Genomic DNA, 18,752 nt, shown 5'->3' with positions numbered 1-18,752 from the left:
TCACCCCAACAATTCCCTAAAGGAATTCGCTTTTTTTTTTAAAAGCATTTTTTTAAATGTTTATTTATTGTTGAGAGAGACAGAGTGTGAGCAGGGGAGGGGCAGAGAGAGAGGGAGACACAGAATCTGAAGCAGGCTCCAGGCTCTGAGCTATCAGCATAGAGACCAACACAGGGCTCGAATCCACGAACTGTGAGATCATGACCTGAGCGAAAGTTGGACATTTAACCACCTGAGCCACATAGGTGCCCCAAGAATTCACTTCTTTTCCCCAAACCACTGACCCTACCCTCACAACAGCCCAAAAAACCAGATACCCTGCACTTCTAACTTTGGGAGTCCCGGTTCCAAGAGACCATAAAGAAAGAGCTGACAAATGCAGATAGGTCCACAATTCTGGAAGAGGCTACTAATAAAAATGACAGTGACAATGAACAGCCACTGGTATCCTGATGAAAAAGATTTATCCAAAGCAAATAAAGGTCCCAAACGTGAATAAGAAACAGTTCCACATAATGGAGAAGTTATGTTTAGACAACAAGCCAAGGGTTTGTTTGATTAAAAAAGAAAATATTCCCACAACTACCATCATACTTAATGGCAAAAGACCATCAGCTTTTCCTCCAAGATCAATAACAAGACTAGGTGTGCCTTCTCACCACTTATTTTCAGCATTGTGCTGGGAGTTCTAGCCAGGGCAATAAGGCAACAGAAAGAATGGAAGATGCATTCAGACTGAAAAAGAAGTGAAACTATTTCTATTTGCAAATGGCATGATTTTGTATACAAAATCCGCACACAAAAAACTACTCAAACTAATAAACAGTTACAGCAAGGCTGCAGGATACAAAATCAGTATGCAAAATCAAGTGTATTCTGTACAATAACAAAAACAATCTAAAAAAATTATGGAATAAAACAATTCTCAAATGTTTTCTTACGTTGTCATCAGAATGAATAAAATACTTAGGAATAAATTTGACCCAAAAAGGTGCAAAATTCATACAGTGAAAACTACAAAGCAGTTGAAAGAGATTAAGAAGACCTAAATAAATTGAAAGCTATTTCACATTCATGAATTAGAAGGAAGACATAATGTTGCTAAGATGGCAACCCAAACTGATCTAGAAATTCAGTGCAATCTCTAGGAAAATCCTAGCTGCCTTTTTTTATAGAAATTGACAAGCTGATCCTGAAATTCACGTAAAAATGCAACAAATCCAGAACAGCCAGTATAATCTTGCAGAAGAACAAAGTTGGAGGACACACACGTTCTGATTTCAAAATCTACTACAAAGCTACAGTAATGTAGTCTGTGTAGTACTAAAATAAGGGTAAACATATAGATCACTGGAAGAGAACTGGGAGTCCATCAATCAACCCATACTGATTTTCAACGAGGGAGCCAATACAATTCAACGAGGAAAAAATAGTCTTTTCAACAAATAGTGCAATGACAACCGGATGTTTATACGTAAAAGAGTGAAGTTGGACCTCAGCTCACATCATATACAAAAATTAGCTCAAAGTCTTCAAAGACTTAAATGTAAGACTTGTATAATGTAAGAGTTGTAAAAAATTATGCAACTCCTAAAAAAAACCATGAGTAACTCTGTGACCTTGAATTAGGCAATAATTTCTTAGATATGACACCACAAGCACAAGTGACAAAAGAAAAAATAAATTATGTGTCATCAAATTTAGAACTTTGGAGCTTCAAAGGACACACAAAAAAGGTGAAAACATGATTTACAAAATAGGAAAAAATATTTGCAAATCATATATCTGATAAGGGACCTGTATACAGAATACATAGAAAATAGAAAACTCCTACAACTCAATAATAATACAGACAACCTAATTTAAAAGTGGGCAAATGAGGGGAGCTTGGATGGCTCAGTCAGTTAAGCATCCAACTTCAGCTCAGGTCATGATCTCACAGTTCATGAGTTCAAGCCCTGTGTCGGGCTCTGTGCTGACAGCTCAAAGCCTAGAGCCTGCTTCAGATTCTCTGTCTCTGTCTCTCTGTTTCTCTCTGTCTCTCTCTCTCTCTCTGCCCTTCCCCTGCTTGCACTCTCTCAAAATAAATAAATAAATAAACTTTGTAAAAATGGGCAAAAGATTTTAATCAACATTTCTCCAAAGAAGATACACAAATAGCCAATAAGTACATAAGTAGATGTTTGACATCATTAGTTATCAGGGAAATGCAAATTAAAACCATAATAAAATACAACTTTACAACCAATAGGATGCCTTTATTCAAAAATACAGACAATAACAAGTGTTGGTGAGGATGTGGAGAAATGAGAACCCACATATGTTACTGATGGGAATGTAAAAGGGAAAAGTTTGGCAATTCTGAAGAAGTTGAACATAGGATTATCAGATGACCTGGCAATTCCACTTCAAGTTATATTCCCAGGAGAAATTTTAAAATATGTCTACATAAAAATTTGTACATGAATATTCATAATGGCATTATTCATTAGCCAAAAAAGTAGAAACAACCCAAATGTTCCTCGACTAATAAATGGATAAACAAAATATGGCATATCCATACAGTGATTATTCACTCATTAAAAGGAATGAAGCACTGATTCATGCTCAACATGGATGAACCTGGAAAATAGCATGCTAAGGGAGAGAAGCCAGACCCAAAGGGTCACATACTGTATGATCCCACTAATTCCAAACATCCAGAATAGACGAATCCAGAGACACAGATAATTAGATACTGGCGATGGCTGCACAACTCTGTGAATATACTAAACATCACTGAATTGTACACTTACAGGGATGAATATTAAGGCATGTGAATTATATCTCAATAAAGAAATAAAGAAAATATTTGGGGCTCAACCCCAAAGTTTTCCCAGAACCTGAGGAAAAGACAAAGGTTAAAGAAAAGGCCATGGAGTTTTCTGATGCCCTAAAAAGCAGATCAAATATAATAGTTACCTCTTGAAGATATAAATAAAATTCCAAGGAGTTATGTTTTAGATTTGTGGCCTCTAGAAACAAAAGGATTGAGTTTGTAACTACCTTGATTCTGATTATCAAAGTAATGCTTGGTTGTTTTAGAGGTTTTAAAGATAGAAAAACATAGATAAGAAAATTATGAACTTCCCTGTTTTTGTTCTCTCTCCATCCTCCCCAAAAGGCTGGTGGTGGGAAGTAGGGGTGGTCATTGCCTTCCACATGCAAAGCCCACCCTGTGGAAGACCTTGCATCTGGACCCTCCAGCTCCACAGAAGCCACCTGAACCTAAGTATCAAGCCAGTGCCATCAGCTCTTCCCTAACACACAGATCTGGTAAGAGCACCATAACTTTCAAGTGCTCCAGCTGCCCCAACGTTCACTCCTATTTCAGTCCTGGATTTTGAGTGCAAATAGTGTTTCCCTTAATTGAAGGAAAGAGCCCACGGCACCTAAAAAGGTGGTAAGATATGAGGAGAAGAGAGGTAGAAGAGAAACCCAACTTCCGTCGAAACCACAATCCTCAGTCAATAAAACAACCCATGGCCCTCAAATTAAGATTCTCATGAGGAGAGCCTGGGTAGCTCAGCGGGTTAGGCGTCAGACTCTTGACTTCAGCTCTGGTCCCCATCACACAGTTGTGAGATAGAGCCCTGCATCAGGATTCTTTCTCTCTTCCTCTTTTTCTGCCCCCCTCCCACTCTCTCTTTCTCAAAATAAACAAGCCTAAAAAAATAAATAAAACCAAATAAAATAAAATTTCCCATGAATAGTATACCAGCATTTCCCTCTGGAGTACTGAATGAGGTTCAAAGTCACACTTCCCCACCCTATTGTCTAGAGTGATCTGGAGCATTCAATGCCCTCATTAGGCATCAAGAGGGGTGTTATTCCCACTAGAACATTATTTGAATGAGAATACATTGAAAGAAATTTAAAAAAAAAGTTTACAACATACAGACTCCAGTTCAAATTTTATTTGCATACAAAAATATATTATACTGGGAAAAGCATATTACTGTTTCCAACTATATATAATTAATTACAAATATTTCCATAAATGCACTTTAAATTACAGGAAAGCTATGTTTTGAGAGAAAATACAATATTAGCATGGGTCATCTGTTCTAATATGCTGCAAGCTGGTCAACAAAGTCAGTTTCACTCTCTAAATTGCCCAGAGATGATCAAAGGCTGGTTTCAGAACGAGTCTGAGAATGGCCTGCTGGTAGGTGAGTTCTCATCTCTGTCTGCTCTGGCAGCAAATTCCGTAGCTGAGTTTACCAGGGTCCTCGGAGCTTTCTGAATCTTCTCCCTCAGGATGAAAGGACCCAGAACTTCTCCTTGTTTCACATACCTGTTAAAAGGAGATAAATAAGGTTATCATGCACTCATAAGAGTTTCCAATTCCTAGGCTTAACCAGAGCTTAACACCGTCGCAGACAGGCATCAAAGCATCACACTTAATGGCAGGTTTCCCACGTAATGTATGTCTGATTAACTGGTACAACCGGGCGGCCAGCTGCAATTTCCATGAAGTAGGCAGGCTTGTTCCACGGGTCTCGTACAAATTGTGCTGTAATTACAATAATCTCTGTCAAAACAGGCGTGGGTCTTCTGATGTGGGATGGTATAGCAGGTAAGAGAACGGGCAAGAGAATGTAGAAAATACACAAGGACTTTCCACTTGAGATTTACGTCTGTCTGAAACAGTATGAGGAACAGGGTCATTTTTACATAACCAGCTTTGGATCTAATTTTTCAGGTTACACCTGGCTATTTAGCAGAGGATAGCATAAAACATTCCTTATGGAAAATCAACTCTTTCATTAAAAAAATTAAGACCCTAGGACAAAATTCTTCTGCTCTGTGACTGAATGAGACCCCCCCCCCCAAGAGTAGAGCTGCTGAAACTTTTATCCCAGAAGTCCTAGCTGATTCTTCTGGCTCCTGTAATCCTTTCCTCTTGAAACAGAGTGGGTAGATTGGTTCTCAGGGCCCCGTCTTCTGGACACCCCCCCGCCCCCATTGTAGTTATGGTCTGATATCTTCAGTTCCCAACATTTCCAGTCACATAAAGGGGTACCATTAGTGTAACTGCCAAATGGGACACAAAGTAGTGTGTACTTAATCCAGGTTTTTCACTAATTGGTGTGAGCCTTTGGCTATGGGGTCTCCCCAGGCCAATTCTTTCTTTTGGGATTCAACCCTTTAGAAGTCAGACCTCCCCAAATCCTTGGATCTAACCTGGGAACACTTCCTTGGCCCATGGGATGGAACCATCTGGCTTGTTAGCACATTGCTTTTGTAGTCAGTCGGCTCATTTCTCCTCCAAAAAGCCTGCCAGGACATAGTGATGGTAAAGCTCCAATCTTGCTCTAATAACTACTCTGCATTTTTCAAACAAAATGTCATTGTTTGCTGGTAACCTGTTCTCACTGTTTGGAAAGGCACACGGTCTACATTAATGCAAACTTGTCCTCAGAATTTCCTTCTGAGCCACTAGGGTCCTGTTTCTGAACCTAAAGAAGCCCAGTGATGTAACTTCCTGCCCCCAGGCAAGCTGGTAACTATTATGGCACTTTATCAGCGGTGTTGGTTGGTTTTCTGTTTGATTTTTTTCATATGAGGCGCATACTCACTCGCTAATGTTCTGTCAAGATCAGCAATAAAGTCTTCTAGCTCTTTCGTGTCTCCTAGTTTAGCTGAAAAACAAGAGTCGACCTTCAGTTTCCATATCAATGACAGCTCAAGAAGCCCTCTGTTCCCAGGATTATGCGACCCCATTTTGTATCTCTGGATCTTCAGAGACGTTATTTCAGACTGTCCTGTACCAACCCCAAGTGTCTGCTCCAATGTTTATTTACAGTCAACTCAGACACTGATTCTGAAGATTAACCTAGACGTCCCCTTCTTGTGTTTTTTCAGTTCATCATCCCCTGTGCCACCCTCACCCCAACAACCTAGAAGAATCATCTCTCTTCACTACCTTAAAAGTCTGAGGGGCAGGGGAGAGGAGAGGCTGGAAAGGAAGATGAAAAGTTTTTATTTTTTTTGACTCTGTAGGTTTTGAGTTATCAGTCAAAAATGTCCGGTAAGCATGGCACAGTGCAGAGTGGACACCCAGATTCAATACTCCCACTAAGCCTCGCCTTTGACACATTCTTGTTTGTGCCACCACCCCAGGGCAATACCACAGCCCTCGGTATGAAATGAAGGAGGAGCCACTGTTCTTTGTCAAAATGGTACAGAAAGGCAAACTGAGGCCTCCGGGTCTGGGACAGCCTCATCCCATCCAGCTGTCAGGACAAGGCAGCCAGTCCTTGTCTTGATTTTGTTCCCTCTGTATCCTGAGACATATACTCGTTCCTGTAGGGTTCGTCATTTATGCCTTGTCCGAAACGCGTGCCTGGATATTTGTATTAATTAACCCTTGCTGGCTGGCTACAAATGGCTCGTTGTTCTCAGCTTTTAAAGTCAATTTGCCACTAGGGCTTTTTCCTCCTTCTTTAATTCCTACCTCTTAAAGATCAGGTAGCAAATCTGGGCACATTTTCAGCCACTTCCTAGACTGCCCTGTCTCTCTGAATTCAATAGCTCTGTTTTGCAGAGAGCTGGACAACAGCAGAGTCCCTCGTGACTGCTCAACACTGCTATGTTGAGAGGAGAATTTAAAAATCACTCTTTTGAAAAAGAGGGAAATTCTGCCTTTAATGCCAAGAGTGAGAAAAGTAATAGAATCTTCATATTTCTTTTTAACCATGTTCCATTTTTATTGCATTCTGCAACTATTTTCAGCAAGTATAATGTTTCTTGAGGAGAAAAACTCCTTTTGTTTTCAAGAGGGCACTTGTCCAATGTAACAGAACATTCAGCTCTCTAGCTGGAGACACTTTACAAGTTCCAAAAAATAAGAAACTGCTCATGCATCTTTAAAAACTTTTTAGGTCTATTAATATCACAGTAGAGACAGGCTGGAGCTGCTATTTTAAATCATGTGAGATCATGGCTTGCCTCATGATGATGACCCCCTTGAATTGCTAAATTGGTAATCTGAAAGCATTGGTTACATAGTTAATGCAATAAAAAGGATCTCACTTTCTGCAAACCCTAACTGCTGAGTTTTCAATTCTCGAACCAACCAGTCTGAGAGAGCACTGTCATTTGGCATGGTCTTGATTACACCACGTGAGAGAAAGCAGCGCGTAAAGACAAGCGTTCTTTCTCCCTGCGGATCTGGTTCCTTGCCCCTCAATTACCTGATTTCATTTTTACACCGATCAGAATCCTGAGAAAGGACAGTTCCACCTCACACCATACGAAGATGTTAGTTTTATCTATTTATTTTGCACATTTGGGAAGGGTCGGGGGGTCAGGCGGAAGAGACAAGAGACCGGGAAGGGTGAGAGAAGAAGGAAACCAAAACCCTCATACCACCACTCACGAGCCTACCTTTCCGAGGAGGGACGGTGGGGGAGAGAAGAGCTGGAGCAGCGTCTGTTGGAGAATTCAGTTTTTCATCACTGAAGCTGAAGCTGTTCCTATAGAGCGAATCTGCACCTTTCAGGAAAGAAAATGTAACTCGTTCGAGATGGTCTTCAGCTCATCTCCCAAAGGAACAAAGTTGTAAAGAAAACAGGTTGATTTCCAGAGTTTATAGTCATGCCCAAAAATGATTTGAGATAGGGGTGTGTGCCTGTGTGTGTGTGTGTGTGTGTGTGTGTGTGTGTGTGTCCAGTCAGGCACACTGAAGGCCTTGCTTCCCTAAAAAAAAGGAGAGTGTGACAGGATGATCACGACCAGACCAGCCTCCTTTGCAACACACAGGATCCCACTGCCCAGGTGTGTCTGAGAGCCGAGCCGATGCTTGGCTATTTTGGGGTGGGGGGCTGGTTCAGGATTTTAGACCTAAAGAATCATCTCTCCTGAAAAATGTCCCTTCTGCCCTCTGAACTCCCCGAAATACAAACATAAGGTTGGGTTCCATTACTTCAGAATCCTCCCTGACTGCTCAAGACTGTCTTTGGCCTGGTTTTCCTGAGAACCTACATTCTGAGGATAAGCTAGAGGGTCAGAGACAAATATTTCTTCTAGACGTTGTCAATTATAGACACTTGGAGTGATCCTGTGGCTTCTTCTATTGCCATACCCCAAAGACCAGAGCAAGAGCAAGAGCAAGGCAAGGTCCCAGAAGCAGAGTTGTGCTGGGAGTCAAGGGAACCAGCTCAGCTACTTAGATACTCGGGCGCCCTTGGGCAAGACAGCATCTCTGAGCCTCAGCTTAGCCATCAATAAAATGGGAAGGCTACATAATCCTTAAAGTTCCTTCCAGCTCTGAAGTTCTGAGACTCTACTTCTCTAAATCCTGCCAAAAATGAGGAAACCAGCCCACAGCCAGTTCAGCCATGTGGCCATGACACCAAAAGGGAGCTGGTGGCTGAGTTCCACCCCCTCAAAGGGCTCAAAGGCAGAGCAGCCAGCGGAAGCAGGATGTGGCCTGTGAGGTCACAAAGTAACAGTCTTCCTGGCTAAAACAAAACACAAAGCCAGGCACACTTGTAGCAGATATGACCTCTGGAAAGTGTCTTCAGGTGACGGAGGGCGGCTGAATCAAGAGGGCCTGGCCAGGACTCTATTCCTCTTTGGGATTCACTCACTTGAATCCAACGACCTCCAACTCAGGAGGAGGCAAAAACTTCTTTCTTTGGTCTCCATAACTCAAAGTAAACATGAATAAGTTATAAAAGATAAAAAGCGTTTTCCAAAGCAGAGGTTTCTCATCACACAATAATTCAGCTTCATCCCTAAAAGGCTACTGCAAGTTCTCAGACCCTACACCTGGCTCCCTTTCCTCCCACCCTCCTCTGACCAGGTGGCCCCAGTGCCATCTTATCTTCCTGACCTACGCATTATCTTGTCCACTTTTCCAGACATGCCCAACTCTCACGATCTTTTCTCCCCTCAGAGGTCCAGCCTAAGTCACCTAAAAGGACCACAGTCACTTTTCAGGGCTTTGGTGATGAACACCTACTGAGATCCAAAATACCAAACCCCACACATAATATTTCCCCAAAAAAATATTCCTCAGAACACTGGTCCTTGGGAAAGAAGAACCATGTATGTGATCAACTAAGTTTGAGAAACACTGAGCACCTTTGGAGACTCCTGCTGGGTCTTCCCGCTTCAATGTCCCTGAGAAGTCTTGTTTCTCCAGTTTAACTATGGGACACCTTTTTTGTGGCAGCCCATTAACATGTCTCAGGACACTTGCACAGGAACTCAAATGGGGAAGCCCTTCTGCTTACTTTCCTGGCTGAGCCCACCCCTAGAGCAGTCTGGATTTTCTCAAGGGAAAGCCTTTCCCTTACATACAGGAAAGCGGCCGTGTCCATGGCAGACCTACAGCAGGGCGTCACTGTTTGTCACCACGCAATAGGTAGGAGAATCGCCACAAATAGAACCTGAGAAACTTGTAGGGGAAAAGATGAGGTAAGACCCAGGGGCAGGGAAACCACAGAGAGCCCTGTGGAGGCTGGCTTCGTGCCCAAACCCCTGAGCCAGAAGGAAAGAACATGAGGCGTTTGGCACATTATCTTTGGCTCTGAGGACACCTGACAGCATCGCTCCCATCCCTGGCCCAGACCGCCGAACCCAGAGACTCGCTGGCCCAGGCTTCCGTGGCCACACCTCTGGTCTCTATCTCTCAGAAACACTTGGCCCTTGAGAGCCAGTTTCCCCAGCATACCTCACTCCACCCAGCCCTACACCACTGGCCCTTGCCCTGACTTTGGACTTCATCCCTATTCTGCTCCAACTTTCAGCAGTTTTACATCCACATACAGCCATCCTTTGGGGGGAAGGGACACACGCACACACAGTTTGTTTACCTCACAGGCAAGTAGACCAAATGTCATTGAACTTTCGGGGAAGGAATGATCTAGACAGGAAAAAGGCCATTGCAAAATGGTAGGAAAAAAAGAATCCAGTGAGGATTCAGGAAAAACTCAGGTGGTTTGGAGACTCTGTAGAGAATGAGTCATGGTACTGGGATGTTGTCACTGTGTACCTCTTAGCCTTTACAGCCTGGTGCTAATATGCCTTTTTGATCCAAGTATTTTCTTCAAACTCAGAAAACATATAGACAAACTGGCTGTTACTTGCCTAATAAATTCAGTTGCAAATCAAACTTAACATAATCAGAAGTTCCTCTTACTGCTAATGAATGGGGGAATGCTACTCCCCCAATGAGGGAGAGAGAGAAAAAAAATTCTGGCTACAATATCTATCTATATATACGTGTGTATATATATAGGTATACCCCTATATAGATATATAGAGATAGATAGATAGATACACGCAAACACACACACACACACACACACACACACGCATGTCAACTTAGCATACACTCACTTCCCCACTTCCCCTCTCCCCCACACCTCCTAACCAACCACACACACAAGTTCACACAGCAGCTCATTGCCACACCTTGATTCCTCTCTCTTTCCATGAGTTTCTGTGCACAATCTGAGCCAGACCTAACTCCAGGCTCCAAAATATTCAACCATCAACAGGAAGCGAACCCTCAGCATCCCGAAGCCAAACCTGCCCACAGTTCAGTCCCACCCTGTGGTAATATTCTACATACGTCATTCATGAAAAAGATGAAAAAAAGTAACTTCAGGAAGCCCAAAGCTACCACAAGGCCCAGCAGAAGCTGCCACAGTAGAGCCATATGGGATAAGGGGCCATATGACAACCACATGGCCCTGTGCAAATCACTTCACCTCTGAGCCTTAGTCTCTTCCTTAGCAAAAGGTAAATAGTAAGCTAGCCACTCCGTGTATGATATGTATGATTTTCATGATTTTTTTAATTAATTATTTTAATGTTTATTTTTGAGAGAGAGAGAGAGATATGTGAGCAGGGGGGAGGGGCAGAGAGAAGGGGAGACACGGAATCTGAAGCGGGCTCCAGGCTCTGAGCCGTCAGCACAGAGCCCAAGGCGGGGCTGGATCTCATGGACTGAGAGATCATGACCTGAACTGAAGTCAGACACTTAACCGACTGAGCCACCCAGGCGCCCCTGGTTTCATGATTTTATTCTAAAGTTCCTAGTTAAATGGAGGATAACCTGTCCAGGAAAGCAAAGGGCCCCACAGCGAATGGTTAACAAGCAAGATTCTGAGCCTGGGCTTCCTCCTCTTCTTTAGATAGCAGCAAAATTCTCAAGATTATTATTCTGAGGCACCCTCGAATAAACTTCCCTAAAACAAACCACCAACACAGAAGTGCCCCCAAGCTCTAGACATCACTTTCCTTTATCCCATAAAATTTCACTCCATGGACTTTTATTAAGCAGCCTCAATGAACAAGACTTCACGGTAGGCATTGGGGTAGATTAAAAGGTAAGTAAAGCCTAATTTCCTGTTCTTTTCATGCCTCTGGAACTCTATCCCTTGCAAAACAACAGCCTGTTAGTCTGATAAAATGATGGCAATGTGTTGCTGGCTGATAGCATATTAATGTATTATGGCCCCACCCCAATATCAGGTGGTGCCATTAAGAGGGGATCAAGGACACAATCAGTGATGATTTGGGGAAGCTTAGCAGGTGATAAGACTACATTTCAGGGCTCCACAAAATCTACTTCAATCAGCTCTAAAGCCCCATCTCACAGGCATCTCAAAGGCCCATTAGAAATGTCCTTGGCCAGTCAACTTGGCGTGCGGAATCCAGGATCCTCAAACTTAGGTACCAAGTTCCCTAAGACACCATCAGAAGAAATGTAAGCATATTCAATATACAAAGATCTAACTTTAAGAGCACCAACAGGGTGCCTGGGTGGCTCAGTTGGTTAAGAGCACCAACGGAGTTTGAGAAACTCAGCTGTAAAAACAGAAGCTTGTTTATTTTTTTTAAAAAAAATTTTTTTTCAACGTTTATTTATTTTTGGGACAGAGAGAGACAGAGCATGAACGGGGGAGGGGCAGAGAGAGAGGGAGACACAGAATCGGAAACAGGCTCCAGGCTCTGAGCCATCAGCCCAGAGCCCGACGCGGGGCTCGAACTCACGGACCGCGAGATCGTGACCTGGCTGAAGTCGGACGCTTAACCGACTGCGCCACCCAGGCGCCCCCAGAAGCTTGTTTAAAAGGTAGTTGTGCTCTTTTGGTTTGGGGGTGGGGAGAAAGGTAATTTAGGGTTAGCACCAACATGTGCTACTCCAGAGAGAAGTAAAACCACAGACAGTAAACCTTGCCCAGAGCTCCTGTAAATATAGAACAATCCCACACGTTGAAGACAAGCAAACTATAGTAATTAACTGAGAAAAAGAAAGCCTTGGACCTCTTTCCCTTTTGCCACAGTGAATGGTGGTGGGGAGGGGTGAATCTCCTCCACAAAATCTAAATCCTGAAAGCCTCACTAAAAGTAGGATAGAGTAAGAAAGAGCCCTTTTCCCTTTCACCAATATTGTCCCAGCTTCCCTGACCGCTGGGTCCCTTTGGACACCTCTCGAGGTCTCCGTCCGAGTGAGACCTGTCACCCATCTGGAATTCCTAACAGTGCCAGGGCAGCCCGAGAGCTCCTAACTTCTCGTTCTCTCAAGGCTTGAACAAGTTCAGATTCCAGTCTCTGGATCTCCTATGCCAAATCAGCCAATATGCTACCTGTCATGCTAACACCCACTGTCCACAAGGTACCTTCTCCCAGGGCCAAGCTGGAGCAGACTAGGAAAAGATATACAAATGTTCTGGTCTTGCACCTGCTGAAAGAAGCCAGTTCCTCATTCCCTAAAACGGCTCCACAACATCACAATATCTCTTGCAGTCCCAGCAGCCTTCAGACCCTTCCTGTTAAGTAGCAAAACACTTCCTCTCTTCAAAGGAAAAAAGGTAAGTGAAATCCCAATACAGCAGAGATAGGAGTTCATACCACCATTTAAAGTTCAAGGTAATACTGTAAACTTCATATAAAATCATTCAGTGGAAACATAAATTAACACATTGGCTAAAACTTGGTAATTAAAGGGGCGCCTGGGTGGCTCAGTCAGTTGGGCATTAGTCTGACTTCAGCCCAGGTCATGATCTCAAGGTTCACGAGTTCAAGCCTGCATCAGGTTCTGTGCTGACAGCTTGGAGCCTGGAGCCTGCTTCGGATTCTTTGTCTCCCTCTCTCTCTGCCCTTTCCCCACTTGTGTTCTGTCTGTCTCTTCCTCTCAAAAATGAATAAACATTAAAAAATTTTAGAAAACCAGTAATTATGAGTTAAAATTTCATTAGACATATTTGAGAAATCATGGTATGCCTTTACAATTTTGAAAATACTGAAAACAATATATTTTTTTAAAAGTTAAAACCAAAGAAGTTTACAACCCCTAAAATCCCTCTAAGGGTCAAGTTTGAACAACACTGCCCTTCCACTGCTGATGTTAAAACTGCTCCCACTAAAGTGTCTGAGATCTCACCTGCTGGACCGAAGTCTAGGGGAAAGGAACCAGCCTGTTTTGATCAACCCCTATTTGAATGCCGTCCTTAATGTGGAGTTATCTTGCAATTTTCATTTTGGTCCTCTTCACATCTTTGGAGGACCTCCCCCTCCCACCCCATCAGTAGGAACAGGAAGGAATATTTCTTTTCTTTCTTTCTTTCTTTCTTTCTTTCTTTCTTTCTTTCTTTCTTTCTTTCTTTCTTTTCTTTTCTTTTTTTCTTTTCTTTTTTGAGAAAGAGAGTGTGTGTACAGGGCAGGAGGTGAGGAGCTGAGAGAGAGAGAGGGGGAGAGAGAGAGAATCCCAAGCAGCCTCTATGCCCAGTTGGATCTGACAGAAGGTGTGATCTCACAACCATGAGATTATGACCTGAGCCACGATCAAGAGTCAGACATTTAACCAACCGAGCCACCCAGATGCCCAGGAAAGGTGTATTCCTTTTTAAATGTCCATTCTTCTCTCCTAACTTGCTTCTTTGGGTGGAGGGAATATCTATGTTTCTCCTTTGTATGCAAGCAACCCTCATTTTTTTTTTTTTTCTAATGAGAAAAGGAAGGGTTCTTCAAAAAACAGAACTGCTACTTTGAGCTATCTTGGAAGGTGGATCTTCTGAGTGATAGAGCAGTAAGTTGCAGGCAGAGTGAGAATCAAGGTACTGCTGGTTTGTAGCTCATATGTAACATTTGCATGCAAGACACTGGCTCAAATACATCTGATCTATGTGATAGAGCCTGGTGTATGCATTTTAATGTCTTCTTGAGAGCATGAAACAGTGATTTTTTTCTTCCTCATCATGAGCTTATGGATGTTTCTAACAGTACTACTAAATAACATCCTTTCCATTTTACAGGTGTAGAAACCAAGACCCTCTGGACCCAGCCTGATGATGACTGCCTTGAAGAGACACAACCACTGTTGATAAACAGGTGAATGATTTGGGTCCAATGGGACTTCAGGTCTATTCCTGAGGACCTGGTTCCCATTCCAGCCAACCATCCATGGTGACAGAGCAAGGTCTTAGAGACAGCTCACGCGGTTCTGCTGTCTTATCAGAAACATGGAGATAACAGTGCCTATCTTATAGGACTGTGGTAGAGGTCATATGAGATAACACAGTTAAAGCCCAACAAAGAAATCACTACTGATAAGAGCTAATAAATAATAACAATAATCATAGTAAGGTCTTGGTAAAACTGAGCTGCTCTTATTATCATTATCCTGGTATGTCTCCCTTTTGGCGGCCTAAATCTCAGTAGGATCTACTTCTCTCAAACACTCTCTTCCTCAGAAAAGCATTGAACAGACAAATACGCATAATAAATGTCTGTGCTCCGTACTTGGTGGCAGTTAAGATACACACAGTATGCTTCCTTAAGAAATTACTGTTTAGATATACACCGATTCTGCCAAGACTATTTCTAACCAGTCTTATGGGGGATAAGCTACACATTCATAAAAAAGACAAATATCATCTGAGCCTTCTTTATACCCTCCCCATTACTCTCTAGCCACCAAACTAAGGGTTAGCTGAGCAGTTAGCAACAAGGGCAGAAAGCACAATGCATGCACGCACATACACCCCAAGAGAAACTATAGATTATTCCAAATTTCTCCCCCAAAACCATTAAGGATGGGTTTCTGAGTACCCTCTCTTTGAGGCCCCTGAAAACAGGCCCCAGATCTGAAACCCTACCCAGAGGGAGCTGCAATCACCCAGGATGGGCAAGTTCAGACCACATCCTAGCCAAATGAGGCCCTGTGTCAGAAAGGACTTGTTCTTTGCAATAGTGCAGTACTGGACAGTCTGTCCCAGCTTTCTTTCTTGTGGGAGAGAGAATTTGCACTTGATGAATAACTTGCTCCATGACCCAGCAAAAGAAGACATATTTAAGTTTGGCCACAGCTTTGAGACAAATTTCAGAAGTTTTGAGATTTCTCTTTGAAATTGAAAACAAGTGGTCTGGTCATTAGCAATCAAGTCCAAAAATGCAAAACAGAATATTAGCAGCACACTATTCCATCCCTGTTCACTTCAAAAGCTTCAATTAAATCTAACCCTTGGGCAGGACTGCCAAGGAAAGTCATGATGGACCTCAGGTTTCTGACTCAAACCCTGAACAGGGTGTCAAGCACTTTTATTCATTCTCAGGAGGACAGCTCACGGTGGGGTCTGGGACTCTATCTTTGCTCTGGAACAAGGAAGAGCTTCAGATTTCAAAAGAAGAGAATCACAAGGAAAGGTCCTTGGGTCATTGCTTTCACTTCCAGAGTCAAGGGCAGCAAAGGGAGTGACATTCGTGCTGGTAACCCATCTAGGGAATGAAGTCTCAAGAATAAGTCAGAAAAATTTAAATTCGCTTTGAAAAATAGTAAGTCTTCCAGAATTTGAAAACCAACAATTTGAAAAGTCACCAAATTTGCTGATACCTAAACAGATATCCATAATCCTTAAAGACCACTTGTTCTCGAATTAAAAAACAAACAAAAACAAAAAACAAAAAACAAAAAACAAATTGTCTCGCTACTTGCAAGGTTGTTTAGGACAAAGAGACCCTGCGGTAGTCTCCCTTCTGAGAAAAGCCGCCAGGAAGCACCTCTGTGCCCATCTGCTCTCTGGCTCCTTCTCCAGCCTGAGTGGGGGTGGGGGGAGCTGTGGAAGCCAGCGGTCCCGGCGGTGGACCTGCCTAAAGGAAGAAGAACACTTCCGAAAATACTCGAGCCCCGCCGTGCCAAGGAGTCTTTCAAAAACCGCATGCAGGGCACCAGCCGGTCTGGGAGCTCGGAGCCAGAAGAAAACGCAAGAAGTTATTTCAAAAATCCCAAGAACAGCGGCTTATGAAACTTCTGGTTTCACAAATTTTTCGGTATTGTGCCCTCCCATGTCTCCCTCCACCCCCATTCCTGTGGCACTTTCTACACATACTCTGAAAAACATGCAGAGAGAGAAAAGGGCAAAGGAAGGAAGGGGAGGTAACGGTGGGAAGGCCTGGCTTGGGTCCCGGGAGCCCGGTCTGGCTGAGTCGGGGCAGCTGCTTAAACCCTCCGGCCTCAGGACACCTGCAGGCAGCAGGTAGACCCGCGTGCCTCCAACAGCCTTCGCGTGACAACCCGGGGGTTTTGCCTGTCTGCGGGCGTCCTAGGGACTGCGCGGAGCCTTAGGGCTCGCTTGGCTGGACTCCCCACCCCTCGGCTTCCAGAGAAGCAGACTGAGACTCGAGCCCCTAGGACCCCTGGTTGGGAGTTCCCGGCGCTCCCGCGCCTTCCCCGGTGGGGCCACACTTACTGTCGGAGTCGCTGAAGCCGCTGCTGTCGCTCACGCTGGCGCTGCTCCGCCGCTTCATGCGCTCCAGGTGCTCCTCGTAGTGGAAGTGGCGCTCGTGGAAGGGCGACGCGAAGTCGGCCAGCACCGCGTCAAACTCGCACAGCGCATCCGTCAGGTCCCCGGCGGCCGCCGAGTCCAAGGCCGGGGCTGAGGACAGGGATGACGTACTCAGGTGCCGGGGCGGGACGGCTATCCCGTCCCCAGGCCTGGAGGGGGCCGCCACCATTCCCCAAGATAACTAACATTCAGCGCGCGCCTGCCGAGTGACAGCCACGCTGTCACTGCCCGTTGCTTATCTTTTCATACTCTCCACCAGCCCCTGAGGCGGTGGTATGAATCGTGCCCATTTTAGAGATGGGGAAACTGAGCCTCCGCTGAGTGAAGCTGCAGACCAAAGGTCACCCAGCTAATCCACGCGGCCGAACTCTTTCCCACGCGCTGTAGGGTACTTGTGCCCACGCTCGTCCCTCGGGGGCGCGTGCGAACGGGTAAGCGGTAGCAAGACGGGGTCAGGCTGCGCCCGTTAAGTGGCCCCAGCCCGGCGCGGGGAAGGCAGCTGAACCCGCCAGGGGCAGGGTCCCGCAGGGGAGGATGGGGACCCGCGGGTAAAGGGACGCCCCCGGATCCCCCGCCTTTCGCCCCCCACCGCGCCCGCGGGGCCAGGGCTTTCAGGGTCCCGCACTCACCTGCGGCCGCGGCCGCCGCGGGGCTGCTCTGCGCTGCGGGCGGCTTCATGGGCAGGCTCGGCCCCGCGCGCGCGGCGGAGGGTCCTAGGAGGTGCTGGGCTCGGAAACGGTGCAGCCGCTCGCGCCCACGCCGGGGCTGCTCCGGGCTGGCTCTCGCGCTCCGCGCTCCCGCTCTGCCGGCCGCCCTCGCCCGGCCGCGCTCCCGCCGCGCCGCCTGCACCACGGTGCGCACGCCCGCTCTTTCTCCCACCGCCGCCACCCTCCCGCTCTGCCGTCTTATAGCCGCGGGCGGAGGCGGGCCGGGGCGGGGCCGCGAGGTCTGTCCCAGCCGCCACGCGGGGACGCCCCTGTCCCCAGGCGCCGCCCTCGCCACGCGCCCGCCCGGGAACCGCAGTGACGGTGAGTCGCCGGAGCCCGGGTTACAGCCCCAAATATTTACTCGCCGCCTCGCCCGCGCGCCCTGACAACCCCAGTCGCCGAAGTATCTCTGTCGCCACCGGAGCCCCAAAGAGTTTACGGCTGGGCTGGAGCTCCCCGGCTTCCTGCCGCGCGCCCTTAACCTGGAGCCTTAGTTTCCTCAGCTGTGAAATGGGAAGTGCCGAGCCTCTAGCGTTTGCTGCGAAGAATACAGTAGCCCTAGGAGGCCCAGACGGGTGGCGGAGACGCAGAGGGAGGCTCCCGTGTCCCCACCGCATTTCCCCAGGGGACTTACTGATTGTAGGCAGACTGGAGAGAGTAGGGGACGAGAAGGGACCTAAGTCGTGGAGTCCACGCGGTTACAAACCTTAATTGCTCCCATCCCGGAGCCCGGAGTTTGACCTCAGTCCTGGGCTTTCACGCCAGCCCCGACTTTATTCAGGAAGAGTTTTTTCAGGGGAAGAAATGACTGCGTAAATGCGGCGCATACCCAGCGCCTTTCAGTGTCCAGACCAATGGGCCACCCTGCCCAGCCGCCTGGCGGGGGAACAGTCGTGACCTTGAATAACTCTCCTTGCACTGCCCCTTGCGGCAGCCACTAGTCACAGGTGACTATGTAAATATATAACAGCTGAAATAGAATACAATGAAAAACTCAGTCCCCAGGGCTCACCAGACACCTATCAAGTGCTCAACACCCATCATCTCAGAAAGTTCTATTGGACAACGCTGCCAGCGTCTCTGACCCACAAAACTGACCTCAGAGGGAAGAGAGGCCTCTTCTTACCCCCCTTTCCCCGTTATGAAGAGCCTCCTAGGTCAGGTCCTGGCATTCCCCATTTCCAGCCCCTACAGCGAC

The 18,752-nt window shown here is 45.8% G+C and overlaps 1 protein-coding gene across 2 annotated transcripts; it reads right to left on the bottom strand.

Annotated features, from left to right (window-relative positions):
• Positions 1–3,941: 3,941 nt before the first annotated feature.
• Positions 3,942–17,741, bottom strand: RGCC (regulator of cell cycle). 2 transcript variants are annotated; one of them, XM_025924439.2, is made up of 5 exons: positions 17,477–17,741; positions 16,752–16,937; positions 7,432–7,539; positions 5,622–5,684; positions 3,942–4,336 (listed from the first exon to the last, which is right to left on the bottom strand). In XM_025924439.2, the coding sequence occupies exons 1-5, from the start codon at positions 17,523–17,525 to the stop codon at positions 4,329–4,331; spliced, it is 414 nt and encodes a 137-aa protein (XP_025780224.1). In that variant the 5' UTR covers positions 17,526–17,741; the 3' UTR covers positions 3,942–4,328. The 2 variants fall into 2 exon arrangements, with proteins under 2 accessions (XP_025780224.1, XP_086567493.1); XM_086711367.1 differs by lacking the exon at positions 5,622–5,684 and having other exon boundaries at positions 7,424–7,539; positions 17,477–17,660.
• Positions 17,742–18,752: the final 1,011 nt, after the last annotated feature.

Source organism: Puma concolor, chromosome A1 (genome assembly GCF_028749965.1).
Source record: "Puma concolor isolate L17-30 chromosome A1, mPumCon1.1.hap2, whole genome shotgun sequence".
Lineage (NCBI taxonomy): Eukaryota > Metazoa > Chordata > Mammalia > Carnivora > Felidae > Puma > Puma concolor.
Note: the sequence above shows the minus strand (reverse complement) of the source record. Positions and strands in the feature narration are given on the sequence as shown.